At 46.2% G+C, this 12,500-nt stretch overlaps 2 protein-coding genes across 2 annotated transcripts in view; both read right to left on the bottom strand.

Moving 5' to 3' along the window:
• LOC125048359 (C-C chemokine receptor 1-like protein 1) overlaps positions 1 to 3,421 on the bottom strand; it is an 11,074-nt gene extending 7,653 nt beyond the window's left edge. Inside the window, exons 1-5 of the mRNA XM_047647023.1 lie at positions 3,363 to 3,421; positions 3,089 to 3,212; positions 2,742 to 2,857; positions 2,378 to 2,385; positions 1,773 to 1,879 (exon numbers count right to left, since the gene is read on the bottom strand). Coding sequence (XP_047502979.1) covers positions 1,773 to 1,879; positions 2,378 to 2,385; positions 2,742 to 2,857; positions 3,089 to 3,212; positions 3,363 to 3,421 — 414 coding nt within the window. The remainder of the gene's footprint in view (positions 1 to 1,772; positions 1,880 to 2,377; positions 2,386 to 2,741; positions 2,858 to 3,088; positions 3,213 to 3,362) is intronic.
• Positions 3,422 to 8,155: 4,734 nt separating this feature from the next.
• Positions 8,156 to 9,877, bottom strand: LOC125024538 (chemerin-like receptor 2). The gene is made up of 2 exons (XM_047612342.1): positions 9,818 to 9,877; positions 8,156 to 9,557 (listed from the first exon to the last, which is right to left on the bottom strand). Exon 2 carries the CDS (start codon positions 9,510 to 9,512, stop codon positions 8,568 to 8,570), a length of 945 nt encoding a protein of 314 aa, XP_047468298.1. The 5' UTR covers positions 9,513 to 9,557; positions 9,818 to 9,877; the 3' UTR covers positions 8,156 to 8,567.
• Positions 9,878 to 12,500: the final 2,623 nt, after the last annotated feature.

The following is a 12,500-nucleotide window of genomic DNA, read 5'->3' as shown; positions in this document are numbered from 1 at the left end:
GGTCTTGGTCCAGGAGACTTCTAGCCCCAGGGGCTTCGCTTCATTGCTAAATGCATCAAGAGCCGCCACAAGGGTTTCCAGAGATCCAGAGAGCACGGCAACATCAATAGCAAAGTCAAAGTCTGTAACCTTGATATTGCCCAGAGTTGCTCCACAGTGACTTTGGACAGTAGCTCTACTCAGTATCCAATCCATGCAAGTGTTGAAAAGTGTTGGTGCAAGAATACAGCCTTGCCTTACACCTGAACTAACAGGGAAGAAGCTCCACAGGCCCCCACCAAACTTTACAGCACTTTCAGTGCCTGTATACAGGTTTGCTATTAATCCAATAATCCTTGTTGGAATTCCTCTTAGCCTCAGGATCTCCCAGACTGATTCGCGATGCACCGTGTCAAACGCCTTCAAGAGGTCAATGTAGGCTGCGAGCAGCCCACGTCCGAACTCACGACGGCGCTCTACAATGACTCAAAGCGCCTGGATGCGGTCTTTTGTGGACTTGCCAGGAGTGAATCCAGATTGCTCTGGCCTTTGGTGCCTCAGCAGGTCGTCTCTGATACGTCTCAGTAGAAGGTGCACGAGTACCTTGCCTGGTACACTGAATAGTGTAAGGCCTCAGTGATTGCTACAGTCCCAGCAATCCCCTTTCCCCTTCCAGAGAGGGATGACCACACCCCTCAGCAGTTCAGGGGGAATGGTACTAGTCTGCCAGATGGCAGACAGGACTGCATGCAAGCCCCTTGCCATAGGTTCTCCACCAGCCTTTAACAATTCAGCTGGGATGCCACAAACGCCTGCTGCTTTACCACTCTTCAGCTTGGAGATCGCCCCCGACTTCAGTCAGGGAGGGTGGATCCTCACTGATGGGTGGGTATGGCAGAGGAATCTCAACATTACCCGCATCCAAGTTAACTGTTGGTGGATCAACCTGACACAACTGCTCAAAACACTCGGCCCAACACACACGCATCCCATCAGGATCTGGGAATATCTGGCCACTTGCTGAGCGGACTGCAGTCGTCTGTGAGGAGGGCTTGAAGTTCAGCTTTCTCAGGGCTTGGTAGGCAGAACGAAGGTCATTTACTAAGAAATGTCTTTCGACCTCCTCTGCAAGATTACTGATAAATTGTTCCTTGTCCCTTCTCAACAGTGACCTAGTCCTGCGCACCAAAGAGCGGTGCAAGTTGCGATCCCCTGACAATCGAGTCGCATGGCAAGCATCTGTGGCTTCCAGTGTCCCCTGTGAGATGGAATTCTGTCTTGTTCTTGGTCGTTCACCGGTGGATTCCTGAGCTTCATCAAGCATATCATGCTTAAAGGTATCCCACATAAGAACAGGGTCTGTCAGGCCCTTGAGTGACAGAGATAGCCTCGGCAAACCCCCTAGCATACTCGTCCTCCCTCAATCTGTCCAAATGAAACACCCTAGGGTGTTCATTTGGGCGACGGGGGGTTCTAAAGTGGACCCAGAGAGTAGCCACAACTAATCTATGATCAGTTCCACAGAACTCGGTGATTCGATACACCCTACAGTTCTGGAGGATCCTCTACCGAGTGCTAATGAGGATGTGGTCGATCTCCTTGGCCACACTACCCGTATTGCTGTACCAAGTCCAACGGTGCGGGTAAGAACGCTGATACCAGGAGCCAGAAATCCTCAATTTCTGGGACCTAACAAAGTCACGGAAAAGGAGGCTATTCTCGCTGCCATCATCAGCTCCTGAGCCATGAGGACCGACAGACATCTCATAGCCAGCTCGATCGCAGCCGGATACCGCATTGGAGTCACCCAGAGCAATACGAATATCTTGCCGAGGACAATTGTCTGCCACAGATGCAAGTTTGGCATAAAACAGCTCTTTCTCCTGAAGTTTACATACATCTGTAGGAGCGTATACAGTAAAAAGAGACATGAAGCATAGTGAAAACTTCAGTCTCAATACCATAATACACTCATCGACTGGAGTGACCTCAACTACCGAGGGTTGAAGTCTGCTGGAGATGGTGGCCATCGCTGCGTCCCGACCAGTAATAGGTGTAGCCACCCACAGCCACCTCAACTCTCAGCTGCTTCAATTCCCTTGACAGTAGAGGTAACCGATCGTCCTGTCGCAGGGAACGGACGTCCCAAGCCCCCACCCTGACAGCCCGCCTGAGGTCTAACCTCGGGCAGTCATTCCGGGATAGACCCATGATATGGGGGGCATGAGGCAACACGTTCAACGACCTTATGCTCATACATCTCCCATAGGCATCCGATATGCTTTCGCATGGCACGCCCCAAACACTAATAAAAGGCTGAGCATAAAAGGTGAGATCTGATCTTTCGCCTCATCGATGGAGATAGGATGAAGGTAATGGTAATGCAGGTGATACATACCTCTACAGCTAATTAAATGCATTATAATAGCAAAAATAAATTACACTGCTTTTCCAAATTTAACAATGAACAACAAAACTCTACGGAGGTAACACATATTGTCTGACTAACTCGCACGCATGGGCAGTTAGGACTAAACTAATCAATAACTCTCGAGGACTAATGCAAGCAAAATTAATGCAGGATAATATAAATGAACAAGAACGACAAGTGAAGAACACAACCTATGTTTCCTCACACTGATAATACTGATGAGACATTGCATTCACCTGCTCCTTGTCCTTATAGTATATGCCATTGGATATATTATTTGGACTGGTGTCTTATCTCTTTGAGCAGTGATTGTGTGAGTGTGAGTGCCAACAGGTATGGCTGGGAGCTGAAGGTATAGTTGGAGTGGAGATCAACAGGGGAGCCGGTAGGCTCCCCAATCAGCCAAGGCCTAGGCAGTCCTTGTGCTGCTGCTGCCGTTGTCGTGTTCTGTTGGAGGATTGGAGAATGCTGATCTTGGTTCCGAATTCTGTGGCTAAAGTAAACATGCGCTGTGTATGCGCGCAGGGAACGAGGGGAGCCCGCTGTCCAATGCACGAGGACATGGCTGTGGACTTAGTGCAATCCAATCTGGGAAACTATGCTGAACATCAGGTTGCGGGGTCGTGCTGCTACAGGTACTCCCTTCAAGAGGGTGAGCTAAGCAAATGAGCAATATACCATGACGTGTGACTCCGGGATCACCAGTGAAGTAGATGGTTTGGCATCTACTATTTGGACTAGTGTCTTATCTCTTTGGGGACTGATTGTGTGGGTGTGAATGCCCAACAAGTATGGCTGGGTGCTGAAGGTGAAGTGGAGATCAACAGGGGAGCCACTAGGCTCCCCAGTCGGCCAAGGACTGGGCAGTCCTTGCGTTGCTGCTGCTGTTGCCGTGTTCTGCTGGAGGATTGGGGAATGCTGATCTTGGTTCCGGATTCTGCGGTTTAAGTACACATGCGCTGTGTAAGTGCAGGAATTGAGGGGAGTCTGCTGTCCAATGTGCGAGGACATGGCTGTGGATCAAATGCAACCCAACCTGAGAAACTACACTGAACATCAGGTTGCAGGGTCGTGCTGCTACACCCAGCACCAGAGGACATCTATCTTGAGATGTGTAAATGGTGCAGTGATCCTTCCATAATCTTTGACCTATAAAAACCTGTTAGCCCCAGGAAAGGCTTTACCTTTTCTACATCAGAGGGACTGGGGAACAGCTTTCACCTTTGTCTCATTATGGGCAATACCTGCAGCACTAAATGTGTACATGAGGGAATCCAGATGTGACTGGAAGAACTTACATTTTGCTGGGTTAATCGTCAAACCTGCTTCCGAAAAAAATACACAAATATGCTTCACGGTCCCTGATCAAAGGTGAACAAACCAAAATGTCTAAATAGACTGGCATCATTTACTAAACCCTGCAGGACGAGAGTCATATGATAACTAAACGTCAGACTAGGATTCCTGAGACCCATACAAGGAAAACAAAGTGACCCATATGCATCGAGAATGCAATGTACAGTTGGCTGTCCTCTGCCAGGGGTACCTGAAGGAAACCTTTCGCCAAATCAGTTAAGGAGAGTGTATTCTTCCCACCAGTGTCTTGCAAGAGCTGGCGAAGATTGGGAGTGGGAAAGCCGACAGAACGGTCACCTTGTTCAGACACCGAAAATTGCAAAAAGGTCAAAATCCCTGCTGACGCTTCGGCACCACCAGTATAGGCGCTGACCACGAGCTTGTGACGGTTGAACTAGCCTTTGCTGCAGCTTGCCACGCACTTCCTCCTGTAGAATCTGACGCCTGCTGTACAGGATTTTGTATGCTGGAATATACACAGGTTATAGTTCTAGGTTATAGTGATAGAGTGTTCTTGGTTGGTAAATTATCAAGGAATTGATTTAGCAATTTACCTAGAATATCCTTGCCTCACTAAATGCGAATGATCCTTGCATAGCCTTTACTAGTGCTGCACTGAACGGGTCGGTTGAACAGGAAGTAGAAAAAAACATTGCCAGAGAAATTTGACACGAGCAGCTTAAATTCGGCTATCAGGAGATCTGTGACTTCGCAATCTATTAACCTAACACCACTATCAATAAACAGATTTGATGTTTGTATTAGGTGCAGAATTAGGCATGTTTGTTTCCAGATGTAACTTGGCTCACTTAGCTTATAAACCTGATCCTGAATTTTCACCTTATTCTGTTGCAGTCTCAGCAGAACGATATAGACAATAATGGTCAAGGAGCAAGTGGCCTGGGAAACTATGATAACCCTTCACTATGACGACTTGATGAAGAAAAATTATATTTCCCAACCTCAGTGTCACGTACATAGATCCAACTAAACCTAGTTTAAATCCTGCCACACCTCTAATAAAAACATTATTTGGCGATACCTCAGACGAAAGACTAAAAGTCTTAACATCGTTCACTCACGAGACTGACCATATCAGAGAAAAGGTGTAATTGCCACTTGATCCAGGAACCAAGTGCACTCATTAAAAACACAACCCTGCCGGCTACAATACGGACGGAGGGTTCTAGCAGACCACCCAGATGGATGATACATCCTCAAACACCTACACTGCCCAGTTAGCCACGGTGCTCAATTAGCCATATGTGGCCACGCATTATTACAGGCAACTACCAGGGTAGAAGGGGCTATGAAGTACTGCGCTCTAGAGGGAGGCTCCTGACAACACATGCGAGGCTGGGGGAGGCTTGGTTTGCTCCACTCAATGATCACGGGTAAGACACGTCAATTTGCTGTCTTCGCCCACACCGGCAGTTCACTCCACTCTGTGCTGTTATTTTCTGAATATTTACCTTGCTTTTCCCTGATCTAGCCACTTGCATATTTCCCACCTTTATCCTCCATTTCATTCGCAATGGCTTCAGGAAACATATCAAATGAAGCACTATCAACTTCATCCCAAACTCGTTTGCGCACAGCCTGAGAGTTAGATGATGTTAACTAGCTTTCAAAAAATATTTCAGTGTAGTAAGCAAAGTAATTCCCACCCCCAAACTACTGACCTTGGAGTGTCTGCCTCAAGGCCAAAGCCTTCTTACTCAGAGAAAGGGGTGAATTTAGGTTTTGTCCTCCAGATTACAGAAGCGGCAGTCATTCAATAAAATTCAATAAAGCATAAAGGCCTCGTTTTTAACTGATCTCGCCATTTGAATCCAAACATGGAGTACTTAACTTGTAACTTCACCGGCGACCAGAAATCACAGCCATGGATACTGACAATCCTCCTCCTCAGCCCTCGCCTCTGTTCTGAGGGCTCCGTAGAAAACGGCAGGAGCCTCTGAAGGAATACTCACTGTCGGAAAATATTTATCGACTACTAAAAATTGAGTCTTAATTAATGACAGAACTTATTTAAATAATATTATTTTTTAATTACCAAAGAGTTTGACTTATATCTTATATAGTTCGTGGTTACTGACATGTTCTTGGGTTGTTATCTCGTCGCTAAACCGTCGCCAGGTCGCCTCCCAACGCGCTGTCGCTGCACCGGAAATGCCGTGTGCAAAGTGCTCTTCGTAACGCATTGCTTCAGACACACCGAGGCGTCTGAGCCGGGATACACTGCGCCCCACTGCATTAGCTTCACGCAAAATTTACATAAGTAGGATAAAAGATTATCTTTTAAGAATGAAGTAAGTTTAGCCTTTAATAACTCAAACTTAATTGCAAATGGTGATTCTCAGTCTGCCTCGAAAATGTTGAAGGGAAAATACTTTTTAACATTACATATGTCTTCTTATCTTCTGGCAAATAATTAAATGAACCTAGAACTAGCCACTCTTGAAATTTCGTAGTTGAGTCGCATTCTAGCAGCCACGAGGCACAATGTAGCGAAATACTTGGTCTCCCGCCTAAATCCTGAATGGATTACTGTGCCCTCCACTTCCGCAAAGAATTGGTCCACAGACACATTAGAGCCAGCGATTTTCGATGCTATTTTGTACAACGTGGGAGAAATGCCGGGACCCATGGTTGATGCAGCCGTAACAAGAGTGAGGTCAGAAGAGGGGGTAGAGTTGGAGAAAGAGTAGTTTCGGCTTGTTAGGGGAGAAGACGGGAGACTGATTCAGAAGTAGATGGTGAGGGAGAAGATGAGTGAGAAGTAAGAGAAGAATTATTGTCCTTTAAGGAGAAACCTATCGTAGTCTGGAGAGCCATTACAACACTCTCTGAGGAGAGCGCACTAGAGAATTCTGAAAAAAAGAAAAGAAACCTAAGAGCATACCAAAATTTCTTTGTTTTTTCTTGTTTATGATGATTAACTTTTCACACTTTAAGTGAGAGCAAATATTAAATATCTTCCTGCTACCTTACAAATCTAAGGACTTGTACATCTAAGAAAACGGTTGGCTTATAACACACAGATGGGGAACATGGAAAAAATCAGAAGACCTTTATGCACTTACGTTGTCCTGTAGGCTCCTGACGACAGATTTTGGGCAGAGGTAGGGACGTGAGTTCTACCACCCTGAACACCAGCTAACATGGCCTCTGATTTAAGTTATGAGGAGATCACGCTATTTTCTGGCAGGTCCAGAGGAATACTCAGTATCTGTTTAGCTTCTTTATTGTCAAGAACAGACACGTAGTTTGTGGAGATCTTGGTAAGGTAGCATCTTAGTGTTGAGGAAGGAAGGTATGCGCGGGTCGTGGTCAAGATGCAAACAGCTTGTCCCAGGTCATCCTTGCTCACTTCTCACCTGGCTTTCTCCGGGGCGTTGCTTAGAGGTGCGAAGGGGGGCGTGGGGAACAGCTGGTATTCGCTGGAAACGTGTCATGGGGAGCGCGAAGTGAGGTCACCGCCCTCTAATGTTCCCATAACCATGTTGGCCGGGCCATATCTAGAAGGCCCGGGCGAAGCTAGAACTTCGCAAACCCCCACCCCCCCCCCCCCATAACCATGTAGCTATCACACTCACTCACTTTCTCTGCTTCTCTCTCTCTCTCTCTCTCTCTCTCTCTCTCTCTCTCTCTCTCTCTCTCTCTCTCTCTCTCTCTCTCTGTCTCCCCCCCTCTCTCTCTCTCTCTCTCTCTCTCTCCGACTTATTCTCTTTCGCCTTCATACACACACAAACCCCCTCCCCCAACCCCGTCTCCCTCTCTCTCTCTCTCTCTCCCTATCTCTCTCTCTCTACATATATATATATATATATATATATATATATATATATATCTGTGTGTGTGTGTGTGTAAACACATACATTTGTGTACACACACACACACACACACACACACACACACACACACACACACACACACACACACACACACACACACACACACACACACACACACACTCACACACTCACACACACTCACACACATGTATTTGACCGGTTTCGATTATATCTTCGTCAGAAATACATGTATGTCATGTATTTCTGACGAAGATATATTCGAAACCGGTCAAAAACATCTTTTGTATTGTGAAGATATTCATTCTCATTCATACCTTTTCTACATTTGTCAATATGAATGCGGTTATATATATATATATATATATATATATATATATATATATATATATATATGTGTGTTTGTGTGTGTGAATATATGTATGTATTCATTTGTGTGTGTAGATAAATAGATAACACATGCATGTCCAGTATCTTCTATGCTTTCTCTTTCCCCGTATTTCTATCCATCTACCCATTCATTGTACTCTGCTCTGCCTCCTTATAGATTCTCACATATGAAAATGAAACATACTTTATATAACATCGTTTATTCCATAATTAGTTGTTAATACTTATAAATGACTGATTTTATGTACATGTACTATATTTCCCCAACCTTGCCCTTCATTAATGTATAACAATTATAACCATTGTAACTTGCCCAAAACATTCGTGAAAAGATGAACCACTTGCTGAAAAGGAATAAAAAAAAACTTTCAGGATTACTAGGAATATTGACTTTTGTTTCCTTGGATGTTCGTGTGGACTGGCCTCTCTCTCTCTCAGCTTGCAATTTAGCAATGCCTTCTCAGGTTGCGCGGCTGGAAAAGGCACAAAATAAACACATCGCTTGTGACACACACAGCCGAGCCACACGCTGCTGGCCCCGAGAACCCTGTCTTTTCCCGGAACCGAATTCCTTCCTCGGTGCGAGATGAGCTTCCTCACGCGTCGGAGGAAATTTCGACGCATGTGATGGCCTCCTGGGACTGCCTCTCCCCCTCGCCCGGCGCTGTCAGTCGCCTTCTCAGGAGCAGGTATATGACGGGGCTGACGGTGGCGTTGATATATGTGAGAGGGCTGGTCAACTGAAGCGCCCTTAGCAGGGTGAGGCTGAAGGAGGAGGCCATGCCTAGCAGCCGCGTCACGCAGAAGGGAGTGAGAATGAGCGTGTACGCCGCGCTCAGCGCCACCAGGAAGCGCTTGTTGGCGAGCGCCTTCTCGCTAAGGCCCATGCGCTTCCACGCCCTCCGCGAGGCGACCATGCGTATGATGCAGCCCCAGTTGATCAACATCGGTACCATCACCATCACGATCACCAGACTGTCGATGAACGTGAGGAACTTGAGGTTGAAGTCGGTGACGGTGCAGAAGAACATGCCGCTGTAGCCCTCCACGACATCGATGTACGAGATGAGCGAGGCGCTGAGGGACACGACGCCGATCCAGATGAGGGTCGTGGCCACATAGAACCACCTCGTGCGGGTCATGGGCGCGTTGTGGGCGTAGTGCCTGTAGCATTCCACGCTTATGGCCACCAGGAAGGCTGAGCTCGCGAAGATACACATGTGGGCGCTCGACACCGTGAGCTTGCAGATGGCGCTGCCGAACGCCCAAGTCCGCATGAGGATCCGCGCCGCCAGCACCGGCACCGTCAGGAGGTAGATGAGGTCGGACACGGCTCTCTGCATCACGTACAGGTTGATGACGTTGCTCTTTCGCGCCGACGCAGCCACCCAGATGGCGACGAGGTTCGCGCAGACGCCCGCGATGGCCGACAGGATCATGAGGCCCAGCTCGACCTTGAGGGTGGCGGCGATCGGCGGCAACTCCACCTTGTGGGCCAGCTCCAGCTCCTCCTCCGCCAGGCTCTCGTCGAGGTCGGCCATGTCTGTCTGTGCGCGGGGGAGGCTCTCGGGGTGTCACGCGGCAGTCTGACGAGGGGAGCAAAAAGCTGATAGATTCACCTGCTTAATTGCTTGTGCATTCGTGCAAGGGCGGCCGAAGAGAACTCAACCGCTCTTGGAGGAAGAACACATCCCAGTAAGTGCTTTTTACAACATGAGGTAATTAGCTGCTTGAATACTACACTGCTGAGTGCAGTTCAACATTACTCTCGACCCTGCCCTTTGTCACACCTAAAATCACATGCTGATCCACGTTCCAGAAGCAAAACCAGATGGGAAACACTGACCTACGTGGCGCGAGTGGGCGGCGATGTTCCCCCTCTAGCGGCCGGTGACTGAGTGAGACCTTCCCTGCGCAGCGCTTGCCCTTCGACCCGCCCGCCACCACGGCCTCCGGAGTTCGGCGGGCGGCGGAGGCAGGGCTGCACGAACCTATTTCCCGTTCTTTGCTTCTTTCTTTCGGGTCTATGTTTACCCTTTTTTTTTTTTCTGTGTCGCTCTTTTTTCCTTTGCTGATCTCTCTCTCACTCTCTCTGTCTCTCTCTCTCTCTCTCTCTCTCTCTCTCTCTCTCTCTCTCTCTCTCTCTCTCTCTCTCTCTCTCTCTCTCACTCTCTCTCTCATCCTTTTTGTCCTTAATGTCTGTATGTCTCTGTCTCCTCAATTCTTTCTTTTTTTAAATTTTACCTTCCCTGTTTCTCTCATGATTTGCATTTTTCACCTACATTTGATAAAAATAATCGTCTCTCTTTCTCTCTCTCTCTCTCTCTCTCTCTCTCTCTCTCTCTCTCTCTCTCTCTCTCTCTCTCTCTCTCTCTTATCCTATTTTTTTTTTTGTTCTCTTCTCTTCTCTTCTCTGCTCTCTTGAAATAGAAATGTATAAAAATGACGAAGGCAGATTGTTGTGTATAATTCTACACAACAGCAACATAAACTATAACAATAACAACAGCAACAACTATAACAATAACAACATCATCTACAACAATAACAATAGCAACAACAGCTACAACTACAACAATAACAGCAGCAACAACTACAACAATAACAGCAGCAACAACTACAACAATAACAGCAACAACTGCAAAAATAACAATTACAACAAAAACTGCAACAACAATAACAACTACAACAGCTACAACAGTAACAACAATAAGAACTACAACAATAACAGCAACAACTACAATAACAACAACTACAACGACAATAACAACGACGACGACAACAAAAACAACATCAACAACAACAACAACTAGACAAACAGTAACAGCAACTAACTAGAATTGACATGAAGGAGATTGGTAAACAAATATGGTCACATCGTTGTATAAGAGTTAAGGCACCATTAGATGACAGCCCGTACTCTTTAACTGTCCAACCACTCCCTCCCGCTTGTACAGTGCTACCCTGTCCAAGCTGCCACCACACGTAGGCTTCAGTACGGGGTTTCTGTTCTATTCTTATGTCACTGTAGGTGTGTTGTGCTCTCGGAAATAACAATAGCAATACTAGAAGCGGAATAATGGTGACAACAACGACAGCAATAGCAATACTGAACTGTTGCGTTTGATGGTCAGAGTCTAAACTAGCAAGTTAGGGTCATGTCCTTCGTTGGATCCTCAAGGTCATAGCGAACATTTTTTTTTTTCTTTTTTTTTAGAAAGGAGTAGCTGTGGTGAAATGCTGTGCGTATGTGGTGTGATTTTATGATTTGCAGACTTGATTAAAAGAAAGTTATTCTCAAAGGAGTTCGTCTTGAAGTGTAAGCTTTGGGAGGTTGACTGTGCCGAAGGAATGCAACTGGCGCTCACCAACCTGCAGCCAAATGACATCCTATTCTCCTTAATAATGCCTCAATTGTGGATGCAGTCGTTCGCAGCTATCCTCAAGTGGTATCGCAATATTGGACTGATATTACCACCACACTCACTGGCTGGAGCGTCGCGTAGCAGATTCATGGACCTCTGGTCGTTATGTTGCAAAATAAGGGCGTTCGGAGAGGGAAACGTTAACTCTGAACTGATGGAGACTTTCAGATATATATTTATTTGATATTTCTGTTTTTGTGCTCTACGAATACACCGGGCATTCAACACCAGTTCATATTAACAAAATTAAGATATTTTCGGCTGGATACCTATACGCGAAAAAGCTTCCGATTGTTAAATGTTGGATGGAAAAAGATTTGCAGCTCTGTTTTATTAACCTTTAGCTTGGAGTTTAAGTAAGGAATTACAACACGTGTTTCATGCCGATCTCTCTTTGGCTATAAGCATCGACTAGAAAAGAAGAGAACCTTATTCTGAAGGACTAAGGTTCACCTACATACCTTCTCCTCTTTGAAGACCTGGCAACATAGGAGAAGCACGGGAGGCACTGGATAGCGAGCGGCAGAAGGAGCCGGTGTTCGCGGAAGGAGGAAGCCAATCCTTGAACCCGAACTCGAACAGTAACGTATGTACAAAGATTTCTATTAAACACAGCGCTAAAGGGGTGGGGGGGGGGGGGGATCAGTGACCCACGTTTCGAGTAAGACTTGGACGCCTCGTCAGACGGCAAAACTTAAATGGATTATGTCTTTCGCTTGTCGTCTGATAAAGAGGTTAGTCTGATCCGAAGCGCCACGGTTTAAAGCTTCGAGTATCACTGTGGCTGTTTCAGTTCAAGAGAGTTAGCATTCGTACAATACAATTAATTCTTTACAAACCTAATGCCTCCTCGTTTGTGTAACGTATGTGTACCCATGGGCAAACGATTAAAATGTATATGTTTGTATATATTTACAATATATATGTTTTTAAACCGTGATGTGAATGCGTGAGTATGCGTACAGAGTGATTTTTCTGAATGTAATAACAGACTGCATGCATGGCTTAAGAATTACGATATTTATGAGATCAGAACTACTGCCGTGAAGATTGTCGAGCACAATGAGAGCAACCATATATCACGTATTTATCATAACATTCCTT

This window comes from Penaeus chinensis, chromosome 43 (genome assembly GCF_019202785.1).
Source record: "Penaeus chinensis breed Huanghai No. 1 chromosome 43, ASM1920278v2, whole genome shotgun sequence".
Classification (NCBI taxonomy): domain Eukaryota; kingdom Metazoa; phylum Arthropoda; class Malacostraca; order Decapoda; family Penaeidae; genus Penaeus; species Penaeus chinensis.
This window is presented reverse-complemented; position numbering and strand designations above follow the sequence as displayed.

Excerpts from the sequence above, each read along its gene's own strand:
- LOC125024538 (XM_047612342.1), bottom strand. The coding sequence starts at position 9,512 with ATGGCCGACCTCGACGAGAGCCTGGCGGAGGAGGAGCTGGAGCTGGCC.